This window comes from Hypanus sabinus, chromosome 4, assembly GCF_030144855.1.
Source record: "Hypanus sabinus isolate sHypSab1 chromosome 4, sHypSab1.hap1, whole genome shotgun sequence".
In the NCBI taxonomy this organism is placed as follows: domain Eukaryota; kingdom Metazoa; phylum Chordata; class Chondrichthyes; order Myliobatiformes; family Dasyatidae; genus Hypanus; species Hypanus sabinus.
In genome coordinates this window covers 14,676,760-14,697,049 of record NC_082709.1, presented here as the reverse complement: position 1 = coordinate 14,697,049, position 20,290 = coordinate 14,676,760, and the positions used below count along the sequence as shown (strand labels likewise).

Sequence of the window (20,290 nt, the reverse complement as noted above, 5' to 3'; positions counted from 1 at the left end):
AACAAACAATGAAGGAACTGCGTTAGGAGTACTAACCCAAGAAAAAGGAGGAAAGCGGCAACCTGTGGCCTTTTTATCAAAAATGTTAGACCCGGTATCCCGGGGATGGCCGACGTGCATACAAGCCGTAGCTGCAGCAGCCGTACTAGTAGAAGAAGCACGGAAATTAACCTTTGGGGGAAGAATGACGGTGTATACCCAGCACTCCGTTAGCACCCTCTTAGCCCAAAAAGCTCAGCGGTGGTTGACGGACTCTCGCATACTGAAATACGAAACCATTCTGATGGTCGGGGATGATGTAAGCTTTGAAAGGAACAATAGTTGTAACCCGGCACAGTTCTTATACATGGAATCAACAGGGGAGCCCGACAAACATCAGAAGGCGAGTGGAAGACCCCCGACGGACGGCAAGTACTGAATAAGGAAGTAACTCGTCATATACTGCAACAACTACACCAACAAAGCCATTGGGGAGTGCAAGCTATGTGCGACACTATCCTAAGGGACTATGTTTGTAAAGGGATATTCACACTAGCTCAACAGGAGGTGTGGGGCTGTTACACCTGCCAAAAGGTAAACAAGAAAATGATGCGTGCCACCCATAAGGGGGGACAAACACTAGCCGACCGACCGTCCCATCGGATCCAAATAGACTTTACGGAACTACCACAAGTTCAGAGATGGAAGTACCTGTTAGTAATTGTGGATCACTTCACTCGGTGGGTGGAAGCATTCCCAACCACTAAAGCGGACGCCCCTACAGTGGCACGGATCCTATTAGAAAATATAGTCCCAAGATATGGAATAATGGGGTCTATTGATTCAGATAGGGGAACACACTTTGCCTCAAAAACACACCAGCTAATCTGTGACGCCTTAGGAATCCAGTGGAAGCTGCACACCCCCTGGCACCCTCAGAGCTCAGGAAGAGTTGAGAGGATGAACAGTACTTTGAAGACGCAATTGACAAAACTAATGATGGAAACCAAGCTACCCTGGACCAAGTGTCTACCCCTGGCCCTACTAAGAATCCGCACGGCTCCTCGAAAAGATATAGGAGTATCCCCTTATGAAATGTTGTTTGGCCTTCCATATTGGAACAAGGTGGAGGGCTATCCTTCCCTGCAAGGGGGAGATGTCTTTGTAAGGGACTATTTACAGGCACTGTCTCGTTCTTTTGCAGAATTGCGCAGGAAGGGGTTACTCGCACAAACCCCACCTCTGGACTTCGCACTCCACCGAACTCAGCCCGGTGACTGGGTCCTGATTAAGACTTGGAAGCCAGAGAAGTTACAGCCGCAGTGGGAAGGCCCATTCCAGGTGCTACTGACCACCGAAGCTGCAGTAAGGACAAAAGAAAAAGGGTGGACCCACGCCGCGAGAATCAAGGGACCCGTAAAGCCCGAAGAAGGTGCAGAATGGACTTGCGTCCAGGGAGAAGACCCGATGGTGCTAAAGCTCAAAAGACGGACAGAATGAACTTTGGGACTGTAATGTATATACTGCTATTGTTGAGAAGCGCTGAAGGGGGATGTGATAAGTGCAGGACGACGGTAAGGGTGGGCATGACGGTTTTTTTCCAGGGTCCTTTGTATCACACTCGCATGTAAACGAGAAATGTTATGACTACAACAAAAAGGAGGAGTATGTGGAAAGTTTAATCTAACCAACTGCTGCTTAAAGATAGATGACAACGGAAAGGTGGTTCAAAAAATATCAGATAAAATAAGGAAACTGGCCCACGTGCCGGTACAGACCTGGAAGCCGCTGGGGTATTGGGACTGGCTGGACGGATGGTTGACAGGAGGCTGGTGGCGAACCGCTTTAGGGGTTATAGGAGGGGGATTGATGGTCCTCCTTCTGCTACCATGTCTGATCCCCTGCTTGCGGGAGCTAATAGCTCGGGTGGCAAGACAAGTCATGCAACCAGGGGCCCCAGCTGATCCTGTTCAGGTACTCCTACAAAGGGAAATAGAGCTAGAGGAAGAAGCCTATGTAAACCCGTGGCAAAAGCCCAACTGATAGCACATTCTAAAAAGAAAAAGGGTGGATTGAGAGAAATGATACTTAAGGAGTCCATTTAGAATGTGCTGACACAGAAAGAACGTGCAAAGCAACTTGCAGGGCAACGTATAAACCAATTTGCAAAATCAGGATGAAACAATAGCTTGCTGATTAAAGAAGCGATACGGGTAACGGGAAGACATGCTTAACGGTTGAACAATAACGGTGTTAATGCGCTGAGGCTGATAAGTGGGCCAAAGGGTAGTCACATTTGTAATTTTGTAATGAGATTAAGGAAGAATGTCTGCACCTCACATGGGTGCAACTCACAAAGTTGTAAACAAGTAGGGTATAAAAAAACTGTGCAAAGTGTAATTCGGCACTCAATCTAGCAGGAGCTGGTTGGGTCCGACTCTGCAGACTCGAAAAATAAAGTTTACCGTTCTGCAAATTGCTGAGACTCAGTGTGTTTCTGACAGATTTCATAAACTGTGTTTGCGCAATGTAGATGATTGCAGGGTGACCTTCTAAAAATTTTGGGATATTAAAAAGAAACAAAGAATGTAACTAATTTTGCTGGTTGGTGCCGTCAGGACACAGTCTTGTTTACAGAAGCACGGTGACATTTGTAGGCTGCCCTCAAAGCACCCTTGGATGGTCATTGACACAAATGATGCTTAACACTGTATATTTTGATATACAGGTGATAACTAAAGCAAGGGGGCACGGTAGCACATCGCTTTATAGCATCAACATCCCGAGTTCAATTCCCACTAAGGAGTTTCTACATTTTCCCTGTGACCGTGTGGGTTTCCTCCACATGCTCCGGTTTCCTCCCACAGTCCAAACATGTATGGGTTAATAGGTTGAGTAGTCACATGGGTGCAATTAGGTGTGCTGCTAGACCAGAAGGGCTTATAACAGCTCTGTATTGCTAAATACACAAGAATAAACTAAATAAGGCTAACCTAATCTTTCTCTCCCTGCTCATGTTTTGTAATGTCTTTGCCCGTGAAGAAAGTATGTGGTATATATTTTGATCAACCTTAGCAAACTATTCTGTTGCCATCCAGTATTTGATTACAGGGACTCCATGACTCTTCTGTTCTGCTACACCTCTACAAATATTTGTCATTTTTTTTCATTTTCCCTCTTCAAATTTTTTACAATTTACCACACTGAATTTCATTGTTACCTTTTTTTCCTTCACCCAATCAGTCTATTGGTATCTTCGCTTGGATCTCATGCAAGTCTCTCTCTCTCTTTCCATGATGTTGGAGGATGCTAGCAAGGTTCTGTGTTTATGGATTTGGACTATGGACATTTTTATTCTTATGGGTTTTATATTTTGTGTTTTCACCTGTTCTTTATCTTTGTTTTTTTTCCTGATGTAGGGAAGGAGGGGTTTGGGGGAGGATCAATGTTCTTGTTGCGTTTTTGTGCAGGCGTGGGGGTGTCAATGACCGTGGCAGTGTACCTCTGTCTGTGTGGTGCGGGTTATGTTTGTTGCTTCTCTTTGAATTTTCTTCCATGGTTTTTCTTTGTTTTGTGGCCATCGTGAAAAGAAGAATCTCAGAGATGTATATTGCATACATACTTAGATAATAAATGAACCTTTGAATCTTTGACGCCTGTTCATTTCTCTTTTCATCAGTTTGTCATGTGGATATTGACAAAACCTTGCGAAAAACCGTGTTTATGTCATGGTTCCGGTTGGCCGTTCCCCTTTAACACTTCTTTCTCCCTGATCATGCCCCAATTTCAGTCAATTGCTGCTAGTTACCCAATTACTGTACATCTGGCCTTCATCAGAGACTGGGAAATAAATATGATGGCGACTCTATCAGAGGTTGTCAGTTCGTTGGTCAATTCTTGTGTGATACTTCGTTCCCCGTTCAGATTAGAACTGGTAATTCTAAGTTCTGCTCTAGGTCAAGAGAGTCCCTGTGAATCCCGTCTCTTTGTCAAGATCCCTCTGGTTTCCTGCTCTAAGTTCAGTTCTATGCCAGCCTCCCCAACTGAGTTAACATGCCAGCGTCCTGCACGTGGGTTCTCCTCCGTCGCCCCTGTATAACAGTTTACAATATTTTATTGCTTTACCTTCTCAAAAAAATCAATGTAGTTTTGTAAGAATGAATTTCCCAAAACAAATTCATGCTGAGTGGCCTCGATTATCTTATCTAATCCTTTCTAAATCCTGATTTATGCTGTTCCTCAATTTTCCTCACAGTCTTTCCACAACCGGTGTCATGTTACTTTGATCAATTCAGCCAGCAACCTTATAGTCCTCCAACACCATAAAGGAGATTCATGAAAATGATTCTAGGATTGAACAACTTGTCATGTGAAGAGTGTTTGATGGCTCTGGGCCTGTATTTAGTGAAATTCAGAAGAATGAAGGGTGACCTCATTGAAACCTATCGAACATTGAAAGGCCCTGATAGAGTGGAGGTGAAGAGGATGTTTCCTGTAGTGGGTGAGTCAAGGACCAGAGGGCACAGCACAGAACAGAGAGGTGTCCTTTTAGAACGGAGATACAGAGGAATTTCTTTAGCCAGAGAGTGGTGAATCTGTGGAATTCATTGGCACAGGAGGCTGTGAAGGCCAAGTCTTCATGTATTTTTAAGGTAGATGTTGATATATTCTTGATTGATCAGGATATGAAGGGATACGGGGAGACTGAAAGGGAAAAGAGATCAGCCATGATACAATGGCTGAGCCAACTCAATGGGCCAAATGGCCTAATTCTGCTCCTATATCTTATGGCCTTACATCTCTGCCAGACAGCTTTAGAACATGGAAAGGAGGGTTACCTTGATTTAACTCGCCAATATTTTCTCACGTAATCTGGTTACCTTTAAAATTTCCTTATTATTTTCATCCCTACAAACTTCTACACTGGGCTAGTCTTTCTAAAGTGAGAGAGTTCCAGTGACTTCCATACACTTTTTTATTTATGTGTTCTCTATTACCTTCAACCCCTCAAGGGTCTAGATTTCACAGAGTTATACAACATGGCAGCAGGCCTTTCAGCCCAACTGGCCCTTGATGACCAAATGCCTCCTCCAGGCTATTCCCATTTGCCAATGTTTGGCCCATAATCTTGTAAACCTTTCCAATCCATGTACCCATCCAACTGTTAATAGGGAAGTTGTTATAGTATCTGCCTCAACCACTTCCTCTGGAATTCATACCACCCTGAGTGTAACAAAGCTATCTCTCGAGCTTCTATTAGAACTTTCCCATTTCCCCTTAAACCATTAGACCAAAGCAGAATCAATTTATATAACTTCCAGTAATTTCTCTACACCCCCTCCCCCTTCTCTCTTGTTCTATTCCCCATTCTGGCTCCCTCTTGTCTTTTACTCACCTGCCTATCACCCCCCCCCCCCCCCCCGGTGCCCCTTCTCCTTCCCTTTCTCCAATGGTTCACTCTCCCCTCCTTTCAGATTCCTTTTCTTCAGGTCTTCACCTCTTCCACCTATCACCTCAGAGCTTCTTACTTCATCTCCTCCCCCCACCACCCCCCGCCAGGGCTTCACCAGTCACCGGCTACCTTGTACTCCTTTCTTTACCACCACCTTCTTATCCTGGCTTTGTCCCCCTTCCTTTCCAGTCTTAATGAATAGTCTCAGCCTGAAGTGTTGATTGCTCATTCCTCTCCACAGGTCAACACACACAAAATGCTGAAGGAACTCAGCAGTTCAGGCAGCATCCACAGGAATAAATAACTACTGGATATTTTGGGCCAAGACCCTTCATCTGGAATTAATTAACAGCATTTAACAGTGGTGGGGGGGGGGGGGGGAAGGAGGATTGCTGAAAGGTGATAGCTGAAGTCAGGTGGGTAGGAAAGATAAAGGGCTGGAGAAGAAGGACTCTGATAGGAGAGGATAGGACCACAGGAGAAAGGGAAAGAGTAGGGGACTCAGAGGGAGGCGATCAGCAGGTGAGAAGAGGTAGGAGGCCAGAGGGGGAAATAAAAGAAGAGGGGAGGGGGAGGGATTTTTTTAAACCATGGATGCTGCCTGACTTGTCAAGTTCCCTCAGCATTTTGTGCATGTTGCTCTAGGTTTACAGCAACTGCAGAATCTCTTGTGTTTAAAAAATGCCAAATTACTGACTTCGATCATGATGTTACACTTCATGAAAACATTAAATTCTGGGAAAGGTAGGAGAGGCATGTTATGACATTGGAGGAATTTCAGTTATGCAGAAGACCGGTTATTTTGAAGCAGAAAAGGTGAAGAGGGCATTTGTTATTGGTGGAGCAACCACTTAGAGTGCTGAGTATTAATAAATAAAGGTCACTGGTTTTGTGATAATTGTCAAGTGGGCAACAGAAGGGAACTTCCCTCTGCAATGAACTGTTAGAGCCTGAAACAACATAAAATGCTGCTGGAAGCAGATTCAACAAGAACTGCCAAATGGGAACTTAAATACTCGGAAGAAAATAAGATGCAGGAATCCTGGAGTGGAACTAATTTCTCAAATCTTTTAAATAACCTGCACAGGCACAAAGGGACAAGGAGAGATGCATTCTGCTTACAATTAGATCCTGCCTTAGCAAGAACCTGGACCTGCTACTGTATTTTGTCTACACCACAATATACCTACAGTGGATGCAATCTCACTGGCTCTCCTCTCAGCCTTCGAAGACCTGGACAATGGCAATGCCCATGCCAAGATGCTGTTTATTGATTACAGCCCACTTTTCAGCAGGTCAGGCAGCATCTATAGGAGCATAAACAGTTTAAAAAATTCCTCCCTCTCCCTCTATTCCCTACTCCAGCCTCTTATTTCTCACCTGCCAATCACCTCCCCCTTGATCCCTTCCTTCTACGTTCCACTGTTCAATACCCCATCACCCCCTCAGTACTCATCAAGAAACTGCAAAACCTGGGCCACTGTTAACTCGCTCTGCAGCTGGATTCTTGACTTCCTCTTTAGGAGACCACAGTCAGTTAAGATCGAAAATAAACAGCAAACCACAGTAAGTGTGAATTGGAAATACCATTTCCTCCTTACTGAAATCTATACAGCACACCTCAAGAATTTGTGATTAGCCCACAGCTCTACTCTTTCTACATCCATGACTGTGTGGCTAGGCACAGCTCAAGCGGCATCTATAAATTTGCCAATGGCACAACCATTTTTGGCAGAATCTCAGATGGTGACAAGGAGGTGTACAGGAGTGAGAAAGGTCAGCTGGTTGAGTGGGTGTCACAGCAACTTTTCGCTCAACATCAGTAAGCCCAAGGAATTGATTGTGGACTTTAGGAAGGGGAAGTTAAGAGAATATACATCAGTCCTCATCGAGAGATCATTAGTGGAAAGTTGGGGGGGGGGGGCAGTTTCAAGATCCTGGCTGTCAGCATCTCTTAAATCTATCCTGGGCTCAACATACTGATGTAATTACAAAGATGACGTATCAGCAGCTACACAATTCATTAAGAGTTTGAGGAGATTTGTTACGTCACCAAAGACTCTAATACATCTCTACAGATGTACCATGGAGAGCATTCTAACTGGTTACATTATCATCTGCACAGAATAAGAAAAGCTGCAAAGGGTTGCAAATACAACCAGCTCCATTATGGTCACTAGCCTTCCCAGCATCGAAGACATTTTCAAACAGCAATGCCTCAAAAATCCATCATTAAGGAGCTCATTACCCAGGACATGCTCTCTTCTTTTTGCTTCCATCAATGAGGAGGTACAAGAGCCTTAAGGCACACATTCAATATTTTAGGAAGAGCTTCTTCACCTCCACCATCAAATTTCTGAACAGATAATGAGGCAGTGCATGAAATCTACCTTGTTATTTTTGCTTTCTTTTTTACACTAATTTACTTTAATTTCAAATATTTAATATATACTTCTTATTGCAATTCATACTTTTCTTATATATTGCATTGTACTTCTGCTGCAAAACAACAAATTTCACAACTTAGGTCAGTGATATTAAACCTAATTCTGACTTAATTGTATTACCATTTTATAACTATAAGTTTGTTCATTAATATATAACTGTTTTAATTATATGTAGCTGTTTTAATAATATATAGCTATTTAATTATTTAATTATATTTATTTTAATGCTAGGAGCATTGTAAGAAAGATGGATGAGCTTAGAGCTTGGATTGATACCTGGAAATATGATGTTGTAGCTATTAGTGAAACATGGTTGCAGGAGGGGTGTAATTGGCGACTAAATATTCCTGGAGTTCATTGCTTCAGGTGTGATAGAATCAGAGGGGCAAGAGGGGGAGGTTTGGTGTTGCTTGTCAGAGAAAAAATTACAGCGGTGCTCTGGCAGGATAGATTAGAGGGCTCGTCTAGGGAGACTATTTGGGTGGAATTGAGGAATGGGAAAGGTGTGGTAACACTTACAGGGATGTATTATAGACCACCTAATGGGGAGCGAGAATTGGAGGAGCAAATTTGCAAGGAGATAGCAGATATTTGTAGTAAGCACAGGGTTCTGATTGTGGGAGATTTTAATTTTCCACACATAGACTGGGAAGCCCATACTGTAAAAGGGATGGATGGTTTGGAGTTTATAAAATGCTGCAGGATAGTTTTTTGCAGCAATACATAGAGGTACCGACTAGAGAAGGGGCAGTGTCGGATCTGCTGTTAGAGAATGAGATAGGTCAGGTAATGGAGGTATGTGTTGGGGAGCACTTTGGGTCCAGTGATCACAATGCCATTAGTTTCAATATAATTATGGAGAAGTATAAGACTGGACCCAGGGTTGATATTTTTAATTGGAGAAAGGCTAACTTTGAGGAGATACGAAAGGATTTAGAAGGAGTGGATTGGGATCATTTGTTTTATGGGAAGGATGTAATAGAGAAATGGAGATCATTTAATGTTGAAATTTTGAGGGTACAGAATCTTCATGTTCCTGTTAGCTTGAAAGGAAAGGTTAAAAGTTTGAGAGCGCCATGGTTTTCAAGGGATATTGGAAACTTGGTTAGGAAAAAGAGAGATATCTACAATAAATATAGGCAGCATGGAGTAAATGAGGTGCTCGAGGAATATAAAGAATGCAAGAAAAATCTTAGGAAAGAAATTAGAAAAGCTAAAAGAAGATACGAGGTTGCTTTGGCAAGTAAGGTGAAAATAACAAATTATATTAATAGCAAAAGGATAGTGAGGGATAAAATTGGTCCCTTAGAGAATCAGAGTGGACAGCTATGTGTGGAGCCGAAAGAGATGGGGGAGATTTTGAACAATTTCTTTTCTTTGATATTCACTAAGGAGAAGGATATTGAATTGTGTAAGGTAAGGGAAACAAGTAGGGAAGTTATGCAAACTATGACGATTAAAGAGGAGGAAGTACTGGCACTTTTAAGGAATATAAAAGTGGATAAATCTCCAAATCCTGACAGAATATTCCCTAGGACCTTGAGGGAGGTTAGTGTCGGAATAGCAGGGGCTCTGACAGAAATATTCCAAACGTCATTAGAAACAGGGAAGGTGCCTGAGGATTGGTGTATTGCTCATGTGGTTCCATTGTTTAAAAAGGGTTCTAAGAGTAAACCTAGCAATTATAGGTCTGTTAGTTTGACATCAGTGGTGGGTAAATTAATGGAAAGTATTCTTAGAGATGGTATATATAATTATCTGGATAGACAGGGTCTGATTAGGAACAGTCAACATGGATTTGTGCATGGAAGGTCATGTTTGACAAATTGAATTTTTTGAAGATGTTACAAGGAAAGTTGATGAGTGTAAAGCAGTGGATGTTGTCTATATGGACTTCAGTAAGGCCTTTGACAAGGTTCCGCACGGAAGGTTAAATCGTTAGGTATTAATATTGAAGTAGTAAAATGGATTCAACAGTGGCTGGATGGGAGATGCCAAAAAGTAGTGGTGGATAACTGTTTGTCAGGTTGGAGGCTGGTGACTAGTGGTGTGCCTCAGGGATCTGTACTGGGTCCAACGTTGTTTGTCATATACATTAATGATCTGGATGATGGGGTGGTAAATTGGATTAGTAAGTATGCAGTTGATACTAAGGTAGGTGGCGTTCTGGATAAAGAAGTAGGTTTTCAAAACTTGCAGAGAGATTTAGGCCAGTTAAAAGAGTAGGCTGAATGATGGCAGATGGAGTTTAATGCTGATAAGTGTGAGGTGCTACATTTTGGTAGGAATAGTCCAAATAGGACATACATGGTAAATGGTAGGGCATTGAAGAATGCAGTAGAACAGAGTGATCTAGGAATAATGGTGCATAGTTCCCTGAAGGTGGAATCTCATGTGGATAGGGTGGTGAAGAAAGCTTTTGGTATGTTGGCCTTTATAAATCAAAGCATTGAGTACAAGAGTTGGAATGTAATGTTAAAATTGTACAAGGCGTTGGTAAGGCCAAATTTGGAGTATTGTTTTCAGTTCTGGTCACTGAATTATAGGAAAGATGTCAACAATATAGAGAGAGTACAGAGAAGATTTACTAGACTGTTAAACACAAGGAAATCTGCAGATGCTAGAAATTCAAGCAACACACACAAAATGCTGGTGGAACACAGCAGGCTAGTCAGCATCTATAGAAGAAGCACTGTCGACGTTTCGGGCCGAGACCCTTCGTCAGGACTAACTGAAAAGAAAGATGCTAAGAGATTTGAAAGTAGGAGGGGAAGGGGGAAATGTGAAATGACAGGAGAAGACCAGAGGGGGTGGGATGAAGCTAAGAGCTGGAAAGGTGATTGGCTAAAGAGATACAGAGCTGGAGAAGGGAAAGGATCATGGGACAGGAGGCCTGGGGAGAAAGAAAGGGGGAGAGGAGCACCAGAGGGAGATGGAGAACAGGCAGTGTGATGGGTAGAGAGAAAAAGAAACTAAATGTGTCAGGGAAGGGGTAAGAAGGGGAAGAGGGGCATTAATGGAATTTAGAGAAGTCAATGTTCATGCCATCAGGTTGGAGGCTACCCAGCCAGTATATAAGGTATTGTTCCTCCAACCTCAGTGTGGCTTCATTTTGACAGTAGAGGAGGCCATGGATAGACACATCAGAATGGGAATGGAACGTGGAATTAAAATGTGTGGCCACGGGGAAATCCTGCTGTCTCTGGCGGACAGAGCGTAGGAGTTCAGCAAAACAGTCTCCCAGTCTGTGTCGGATCTCGCCAATATATAAAAGGCCACACCGGGAGCACCGGACGCAGTATACCACACCAGCCGACTCACAGGTGAAGTGTCGCCTCACCTGGAAGGACTGTCTGGGTCACTGAATGGTGGTGACGGAGGAAGTGTAAGGGCAGGTGTAGCATTTGTTCCGCTTACAAGGATAAGTGCCAGGAGGGAGATTGGTGGGAAGAGATGGGGATGGGGGAACGAATGGACAAGGGAGTCGCGTAGGGAGCGATCCCTGCAGAAAGCAGAAAGACGGGGGAGGGAAAGATGTGTTTGGTAGTGGGATCCCATAGGAGGTGGCGGAAGTTACAGAGAATTATACGTTGGTCCTGGAGGCTGGTGGGGTGGTAGGTGAGGACAAGGGGGACCGTATCCCGAGTGGGGTAGCAGGCGGATGGGATGAGGGCAGATGTGCGGGAAATGGGAGAGATGCGTTTGAGAGCAGAGTTGATGGTGGAAGAAGGGAAGCCCCTTTGCTTAAAAAAGGAAGGCATCTCCTTCGTCCTGGAATGAAAACTTCATCCTGAGAGCAGACGTGGTGGAGACGGAGGAATTGCGAGAAGGGGATAGCCTTTCTGCAAGAGACAGGGTGAGAAGAGGAATACTCCAGGTAGCTGTGAGAGTCTGTAGGCTTATAGTAGATATCAGTAGATAAGCTGTCTCCAGAGATGGAGACAGAAAGATCAAGAAAGGGGAGGGAGGTGTCAGACATGGACCAGGTAAATTTGAGGGCTGGGTGAAAGTTGGAGGCAAAGTTAATGAAGTCAACGTGCTCAGCATGCGTGTAGGAGGCAGTGCCAATGCAGTCATCGATGTAGCGAAGGAAGAGAGGAGGACAGAAACCTGTATAGGCTTGGAACATGGACTGTTCCACAAAGCCAACAAAAATTCAGGCATAACTGGAACCCATGCAGGTGCCCATGGCTACACCTTTGGTTTGGAGGAAGTGGGAGGAGCCAAAGAAGAAATTATTGAGAGTAAAAACTAATTCCGCTAGACAGAGGAGAGCTTTGAGACCATCCAGGTGTGGGATGGAGGTATATCGGGACTGGACGTCCATGGTGAAAATAAGATAGTGGGGGCCAGAGAACTTAAAATCATTGAAAAAATTAAAAGCATGAGAAGTGTCATGAACATAGGTGGGAAGGGTTTGAACGAGGGGGGATAAAAAAGTGTCAAGGTATGCAGAAATGAGTTTGGTGGGGCAGGAGCAAGCTGAGACAATGGGTCTACCTGGACAGACAGACCCATTGTCTCAGCTTGCTCCTGCCCCACCGAACTCATTTCTGCATACCTTGATACTGTTTTATCCCCCCCTGGTTCAATCCCTTCCCACCTATGTTCATGACACTTCTCACGCTTTGAATTTTTTCAAAGATTTTAAGTTCCCTGGTCCCCACCACCTTATTTTCACCATGGACGTCCAGTCCCTATATACCTCCACCCCCCACCCAGATGGTCTCAAAGCTCTTTGCTTCTTTTTGGATTCCAGACCTAACCAATTCCCCTCTACCACCACTCTCCTCCGTCTAGCGGAATTAGTTCTTACTCTCAATAATTTCTTCTTTGGCTCCTCCCACTTCCTCCAAACCAAGGGTGTAGCCATGGGCACCCTCATGGGTCCCAGTTATGCCAGCTTCTTTCTTGGCTTTGTGGAACAGTCCATGTTCCAAGCCTATACAGGTTTCCATCCCCCTTTTCCTTTGCTACATCGACGACTGCATTGGCGTTGCCTCCTGCATGCATGCTGAGCTCGTTGACTTCATTAACTTTGCCTCCAACTTTCACCCTGCCCTCAAATTTACCTGGTCCATTTCTGACACCTCCCTCCCCTTTCTTGATCCTTCTGTCTCCATCTCTGGAGATGGCCTATCTACTGATATCTACTATAAACCTACAGACTCTCACGGCTACCTGGAGTATTACTCCTCCCACCCTGTATCTTGCAAAAATGCTATCCCCTTCTCGTAATTCCTCCATCTCCGCCGCATCTGCTCCCAGGATGAGGATTTTCATTCTGGGACAAAGGAGATGCCTTCCTTTTTTAAACAAAGGGGCTTCCCTTCTTCCACCATCAACTCTGCTCTCAAACGCATCTCTCCCATTTCCCGCACATCTGTCCACCACCCCACTCGGGATAGGGTTCCCTTTGTCCTCACCTACCACCCCAGCAGCCTCCTGGTCCAACGTATAATTCTCCGCAACTTCCGCCACCTCCTATGGGATCCCACTACCAAACACATCTTTCACTCCTCCCCTCTTTCTGCTTTCCGCAGGGATCATTCCCTACACGACTCCCTTGTCCATTCGTTCCCCCCCATCCCTTCCCACCGTTCTCCCTCCTGGCACTTATCCTTGTAAGCAGAACAAGTGCTACACCTGCCCTTACACTTCCTCCCTCACCACCATTCAGGGCCCCAGACAGTCCTTCCAGGTGAGGCGACACTTCATCTGAGAGTCGGCTGGTGTGGTATACTGTGTCCGGTGCTCCCGGTGTAGCCTTTTATATATTGCTGAGACCCGACACAGACTGGGAGACCATTTTGCTGAACACCTACGCTTGGTCTGCCAGAAAAAGCAGGATCTCCCAGTGGCCACACATTTTAATTCCACGTCCCATTCCCATTCTGATATGTCTATCCATGGCCTCCTCTACTGTCAAGATGAAGCCACACTCAGGTTGGAGGAACAACACCTTATATACCGGCTGGGTAGCCTCCAACCTGACGGCATGAACATTGACTTCTCTAAATTCCGTTAATGCCCCTCTTCCCCTTCTTACCCCTTCCCTGACACATTTAGTTTCTTTTTCTCTCTACCCATCACTCTGCCTGTTCTCCATCTCCCTCTGGTGCTCCCCTCCCCCTTTCTTTCTCCCTAGGCCTTCTGTCCCATGATCCTTTCCCTTCTCCAGCTCTGTATCCCTTTAGCCAATCACCTTTCCAGCTCTTAGCTGCATCCCACCCCCTCTGGTCTTCTCCTATCATTTCGCATTTCCCCCTCCCACTCCTACTTTCAAATCTCTTAGTATCTTTCTTTTCAGTTAGTCCTGACGAAGGGTCTCGGCTGGAAACTTCGACAGTGCTTCTCCTATAGATGCTGCCTGGCCTGCTGTGTTCCACCAGCATTTTGTCTGTCTCACTGGAACATTACCTGGGTTTCAGCACCTAAGTTACAGGGAAAGATTGAACAAATTAGGTCTTTATCCTTTGGAGTGTAGAAGGTTGAGGGGGACTTGATAGAGGTATTTAAAATTATGAGGAGGATAGAGTTGAAGTAAATAGGCTTTTTCCATTGAGAGTAGGGGAGATTCAAACAAGAGGACATGAGTTGAGACTTAGGGGGCAGAAGTTTAAGGGTAACATGAGGGGGAATTTCTTTACTCTGAGAGTGGTAGCCGTGTGGAATGAGCTTCCAGTAAAAGTGTTAGAGGCAGGTTTGGTATTGTCATTTAAAGCAAAATTGGATAGGGTTATGGGCTGAGTGCAGGTCAGTGGAATTAGGTGAGATTAAACATTCAGCACGGGCTAGAAGGGTCGTGATGACCTGTTTCCACTCTGTAATTGTTATATGGTTATATAAACCTTTATGTATATCTTCAAAATAAATTTGGATGTCTTAAGTCAGTCATAGACAATTTCAATCCTTAAAGTATAATTATGCTATAGAACTTGAAAGGAAATTCCTTTTTTTTTGCAATATAGTTAGGCATTAGAGTCATAGCGAAGTAGGACACATAAACAGGCCTCAGGCCATCTAGTCCACGCTGAAACGTTTAAACTGCCTACTCCCTTCAACCTGCACTGGGACCAATGCTCTCCATACCCCAACTGTCCATATACCTAAACTTCTTTTGAGTGTTGAAATTGAGCTTACATGCACCACTTGCACTAGCAACTCATACCGCACACTCATAACCATCTGAGTGAAAAAGTTTCCCGTCATGTTCCCCTTAAACTTTTCACGTTTCACCCTTCACCCATGACCTCTGGTTGTAGTCACACCCAACATCAGTGCAAAAAGCCTGCTTGTATTTACCCTAACTATACCCTTCATAATTTTGTACACCTCTTTCAGATCTCCTCTCAATCTTCTACATTCTAAGGAATAAAGTCCTAAACCCTTCAGTCTTTCAGAACTGGCTATGTAAATTTTCTCAGTAATCTTTCAACCTTACTTACATCATTACTAACAAAGTAACAGTACTGAGTGCGCCTGAAATAATGGCACTGAGGAATATTAGCAATAATAAGATAAACTGTCAGATTAATCTGATACTTCAGATTAGTTACTTGATTAGAAAAAATGGTGACATTACAAGTACTATCTGTAAACAGGATTTACACTGCATCTTCACCTCAGTGGAGCAGACCGTATGGAATAAAAACATTAGGGCCACAAGTATTTCCCAAGGATGCGCTTTCAGGAAGAGTGACAAGGTATGTGGGTTCAATGCACATCAGAGTGACATAACAGGAACAGACTTTGTGAGCTCTTTGCAATCTTGCTGTATTTTTTTCCATCAGTTTCTGACGGTGCCGCGAACAATAAAATCACTCTACAAATACATTAGAAATCATCATTAACGACGCGTTGCAACGCTTAAACAGCATTAAATACACTTACTGCCTGGCACCAGGACGACAATAGGAACTGTTATCACAACGATAATAACAACAGTTGCAACGACACCCAGAAGCACTTTACATATGGTCTGAAATAGAAAGTTCACGTTTCAATGTGTTCGCATTCCTTCATTCAACAACGGGGATATTGACTTAAAATTTCAAAACTCGGAATAGTATGCGAAGTTATTACACAGCCACAAAATGAATTAACTACACTCTCCACACAACCCCCCCCCCTCCCCACACACAACCACCACCAACTAACTCCCGTTCTGAGTAGCCAAATGAACAAAAACACAGGTCAACGCGTTGCCAGCGATCAGAACCCGCTCATAGGTGATTTTATTTCACGCTGTGAGTTAACTATTTTACCAGTTACTGACCTGCATATTCGGCTCAAGTCTTGTTCTTTGGATAGAAGTGTGAAGCCCGACTTTGATTAGTCTGGAATCGTGGCAGAGGCTGGATGGACAAGAAGATATCAACTCAAAAACTGTTGCCGGGAACTTTACAACGTCACTAATGTACCTAGTTTTTGGCTTAGTAAACGATCGTTAAATATTATCTGCAGTCGTATGCATCGTCCCAGTCTATCAGTTACCAATTGTAAATGCAAAGGTTAACTGATAACAAAACGCTATATTTTGATACGGAAATTGGACAATTATTTTCATTGCTAAAAATCCTTGTGTGTCAGCATTTACAAACGTGGGTTGTGGCTGAACAGCTGTTGCAACAGGAGACTTACCACTTGGTTAGGTTAATTCAGACAGCAGATTCGCAGTCAGGACTGAGGCCAACGTGATGCCGAGGAAACACTGCGTAAGGACTACCGAGTACAAACGTCCGGTTTTATTTTAACTGAGATATTGTCAGATCAGCTACTCCGACAAGATCTTACTATAGACAACGCTTTAAGCATTCATTAATTTCCCTAACCGCGCATTAGTGACTTTTGACATCGCTGTGCGCTATTTTGAATTGGATGGGTCGGGTTGTCTTATTTCCCATTTGATGGGTGGAGATGAATAAAATAGTTTATTTCCTTCCCATTTTGAAACAGATGTTTGCAGCTGATAAATGCCGTGCAATATCGCTGCCTGCCACCCGTGTTAGTATTTCTGATGTGTTCCACCGTCTCCACTGGAATAAAGGCATTCAATAAATATCTATGTGGCGTGTAAAGCTAACCGAGAAACGTAAAGCAGAACGAGGAGGACACTTGGTAGGTAAAGAGGAATAAACACGCAGACATTATCCAGCTTTCTCGCTGCCTAACGAAATGTTGTTTTTACCCATGCCTTTCAGGAGGCTCCTTGTGAAAGAAACCTCCGTGATATTAGAGTAGATTTGTTGTACGAGTACTCTGGGAAAAAAAACTAAACGAAATGTAAAACAGATTGTGCAGAAATACTGTCACAGCTGACTAGGTAACTTCAGTTTTAACTTCTCTCACGCCGAATAGTGGTGAATCCAATTGCAGAGAAAAGTCGCACAAAATTAGAGGGAAACAATTGAACAAAGTTTGTTTATTGTTTACTCATTGAGATACAGTACAGGTTAGGCCTTTTCAATCCTAACCTAACCATGGGCAATTTATAGTGACCAATTAATCTTCCAACCAGTACATTTTTGGATGGTGGTAGGAACCCCAGAGTCACAGGAACATATAAACTCCTTACCGGGAGCAGCTAGAATTGAACCCAGGCTAGCTGTACTGTAAAGCATTGTGCTAACCACCAAGCCACCCTGGATTCCATAAGAGGCAAGATACAGACAGGGGTTAACTAAGGTCACCAAAGTTAGCAATTCCCACAAACAAAATCAAACTTCACCCAAAAAGAAGATACCAAACTGAGCCAAGAAACTAGGGGGCAAGGAGCTTATACAGGGCTACAAACGAGGCACAGGTGATAACAATGAACTATCCTCATCTGCAGATGAGCAGAAAGCCTGGCCTTGTCAACTCTGCCTCCCACTGATGGCCAGTTCAAGGTGCGAGAAGAACTGTTGGTACAGTATATAAACAGAAGTTTGGCTTCCCCACTGCAGAGCAGTGAGAACTGGATGAAGTCTGTTGAATGGGAGGCTGTAACTGTGAATCACTGCTTCTTCTGGAAGGAGGGTTGTCATCCTTGTATACTGGAAGAGTTGTTGCATTTCCTGTAGTTTGTGGGAACTAGGTATGAGAAAGGGAGGGAGTGTTGATAGAGATGGAAAAGTGGAACAGTGTATCAAACAGGGAATGCTGAAAAGAAAAGGAGGGGGTGAGAATGTACCTAGCCCTCCCCTCTTGTTGCAAATGGCAGAAATTGCTGAGAATGAGCATGTTGCAGAGAATGACTGGGTGGGAAGAACAAGGGCAGGAAATGGAATGGACATGAGTTGAGGTCCCTCTGTCTCTGGTGGAAGGAAATTCACCAATGACGATAAAAGAGATACTGATGGGAAAGTGTTGTTGTTTGACTGGATACAATGGAGACAGAAAAGCCTGGGGAAAGGAATGGACACTATAGGAAACAGGGAAGGATGTGCTCTTAATTAGTTAGGGTGCCAAAGATTATGGGGTTGAGGGGATCAAATGGTTCTGTTTATTATCAGAGAATTCACACAGTACAAAACCTTAGTCTTCACAGACATCTGTGAAAATAGAAGAACCCCAAAAAATGAACAACAGGAAAATATTAGAATCCCACTCCCCCGCCCACCCAATTAGCAGCAAGCATCAATTCATCAGCTTCCCCCTTCCTCACCCACCCACTTCAGCAGCAAAGTGTCAGCCCCCACCACCCACCAAGCAAAAACAAAGCACAGAGACCATGATCTGCAGTCAACAAAAACTATTAGTTATCCAACAGTCTGATATGCCACAGTCTCTCTCTCTCTCTCGCTCTCCCTCCTGTTACAGAATTCTGTGATGCCTTTTATTCAGAGATTCTCCAACTCAAGAACCAGCAGCAAACTCTCCACCCCACTGAGAGAGAGAGAGAGTGATCACTCGACTACCAAGACCTCCATCCACACACTTGCTTCAGCAAAATCCTGATGTTCCTTACCTCAGTCAGCAACACTTTAGAGAGGGATAATAAATTTATTTCTTTATTCTTTGTCTTTGGGATACAGCACCAAATAGGCCATTCTGGCCCCTCGAGCCATGCTGCCCAGCAACCCCTGATTTAACCCTAACCTAATCATGGGACAATTTACAATGACCAAGTAACCTTCCAACCAATATATTTTTTTGAGCTGTGGGAGGAAACCAGAGCACCTGGAGAAAACCCACATGCTCATGGTGAGAACATACCAACTCCTTATAGGCAGTGGTGGGAACTGAACCCAGGTCACCTGTACTGTAAACTTTGTGCTAATCACTAGCTCATTGTGCTGCCATGATTGAATAGAGGAGCAGACTCTATGAGCCAAATGGTCTAATACTGCCCCCCAATGTGAGACAAAGGTAGACCTGAACTTCTTTCAATCTGGCCTACTGAATTCAGATCTCATGATGTACCACTCTCTGGCCATCACCCAAATCCAAGCCATCATCTCCTGGACCATTCCATATCTCATCAGAAAAGGAGATCTCCACTCCACAGCCTCTGGCCTCATATTGTTACCAGCCTGTACAGCCCATTTCCACCTCTTACCTAAGGTCCATGAACAGAACTGCCATGACAGAACCATTTTCTGTTAGCACTTGCCCTATTGAACTCATTTCTTCAAAACTGGACTCTATCCTACTTCTTCTTGGCTGGTCCCTTCCCACTTACATCCAAGTTACCTCTCATGCCCTCCGCCATTTCAATAACTTCAGACTTCCTGATTCCAAATGGCTTGTTTTTATCATGGATATTCATTCTCTTTGTATTCATATACCCATTTGAGGATCTCAGAGCCTTCTGTTTCTTTCCTGAATAAAGAAGCAGCTGATTTCCTTCCAAATGGCAAAATTTGTGCTAATCTTCAATAACTTTTCTTTTGATTTCTCCAACTTTCTACAGATCAAAGAGGTGGTTACAAGCACTCTTACAGGCCCTATCTATATACTTTTGTCAACCTCATAGAAGAGTGCTACTTCCAACCCTAAACTGGCACCCCCACCAAATCTTTCTATGCTCATTGACAACTGCTTCAGATGTGTCTCTGGCACTCACGCAGAACTCATTACTTCATCAGCTACCCTGCCCTAAATTCACCTGAACATCACTGATAGTTCTCTTTCTTTTTCAGATTTTTTTCTGTTATTGGACAAATCTCCACCGGCATCTTCTATAAACCTGCTTGACTCCCACAGCTGATTCAACCATGCCTTCTCCAACCCTTCCTCCTGTAAGGATGCCCTCACTTTTTATTAATTTATCTAACCTGTTCATGTGTCCTAAACATGGGGCCTTCTGCTCTAGAGTTTCTCAAATGCCTTCCTTCTTCCGGAAGCTCAGCTTCCCCTTTATCATGATTGATGGAACTCTCACAATTAAATCTTCCATTTCCCACATGTCTACTCTGAACCTCTTACT

At 43.9% G+C, this 20,290-nt stretch overlaps 1 protein-coding gene across 2 annotated transcripts in view; it reads right to left on the bottom strand.

Annotated features, from left to right (window-relative positions):
* Nucleotides 1–16,675, bottom strand: part of LOC132392507 (dipeptidyl peptidase 4-like) — a 206,413-nt gene extending 189,738 nt beyond the window's left edge. The window contains exons 1-3 of one of the 2 annotated variants that reach the window (XM_059966451.1): nt 16,522–16,675; nt 16,157–16,235; nt 15,772–15,859 (exon numbers count right to left, since the gene is read on the bottom strand). In XM_059966451.1, coding sequence (XP_059822434.1) covers nt 15,772–15,859; nt 16,157–16,162 — 94 coding nt within the window. In that variant the 5' untranslated portion in view covers nt 16,163–16,235; nt 16,522–16,675. Of the gene's footprint in view, nt 1–15,771; nt 15,860–16,156; nt 16,386–16,521 lie in introns of those variants that run through there. The other variant, XM_059966452.1, reaches the window with a different exon arrangement.
* Nucleotides 16,676–20,290: the final 3,615 nt, after the last annotated feature.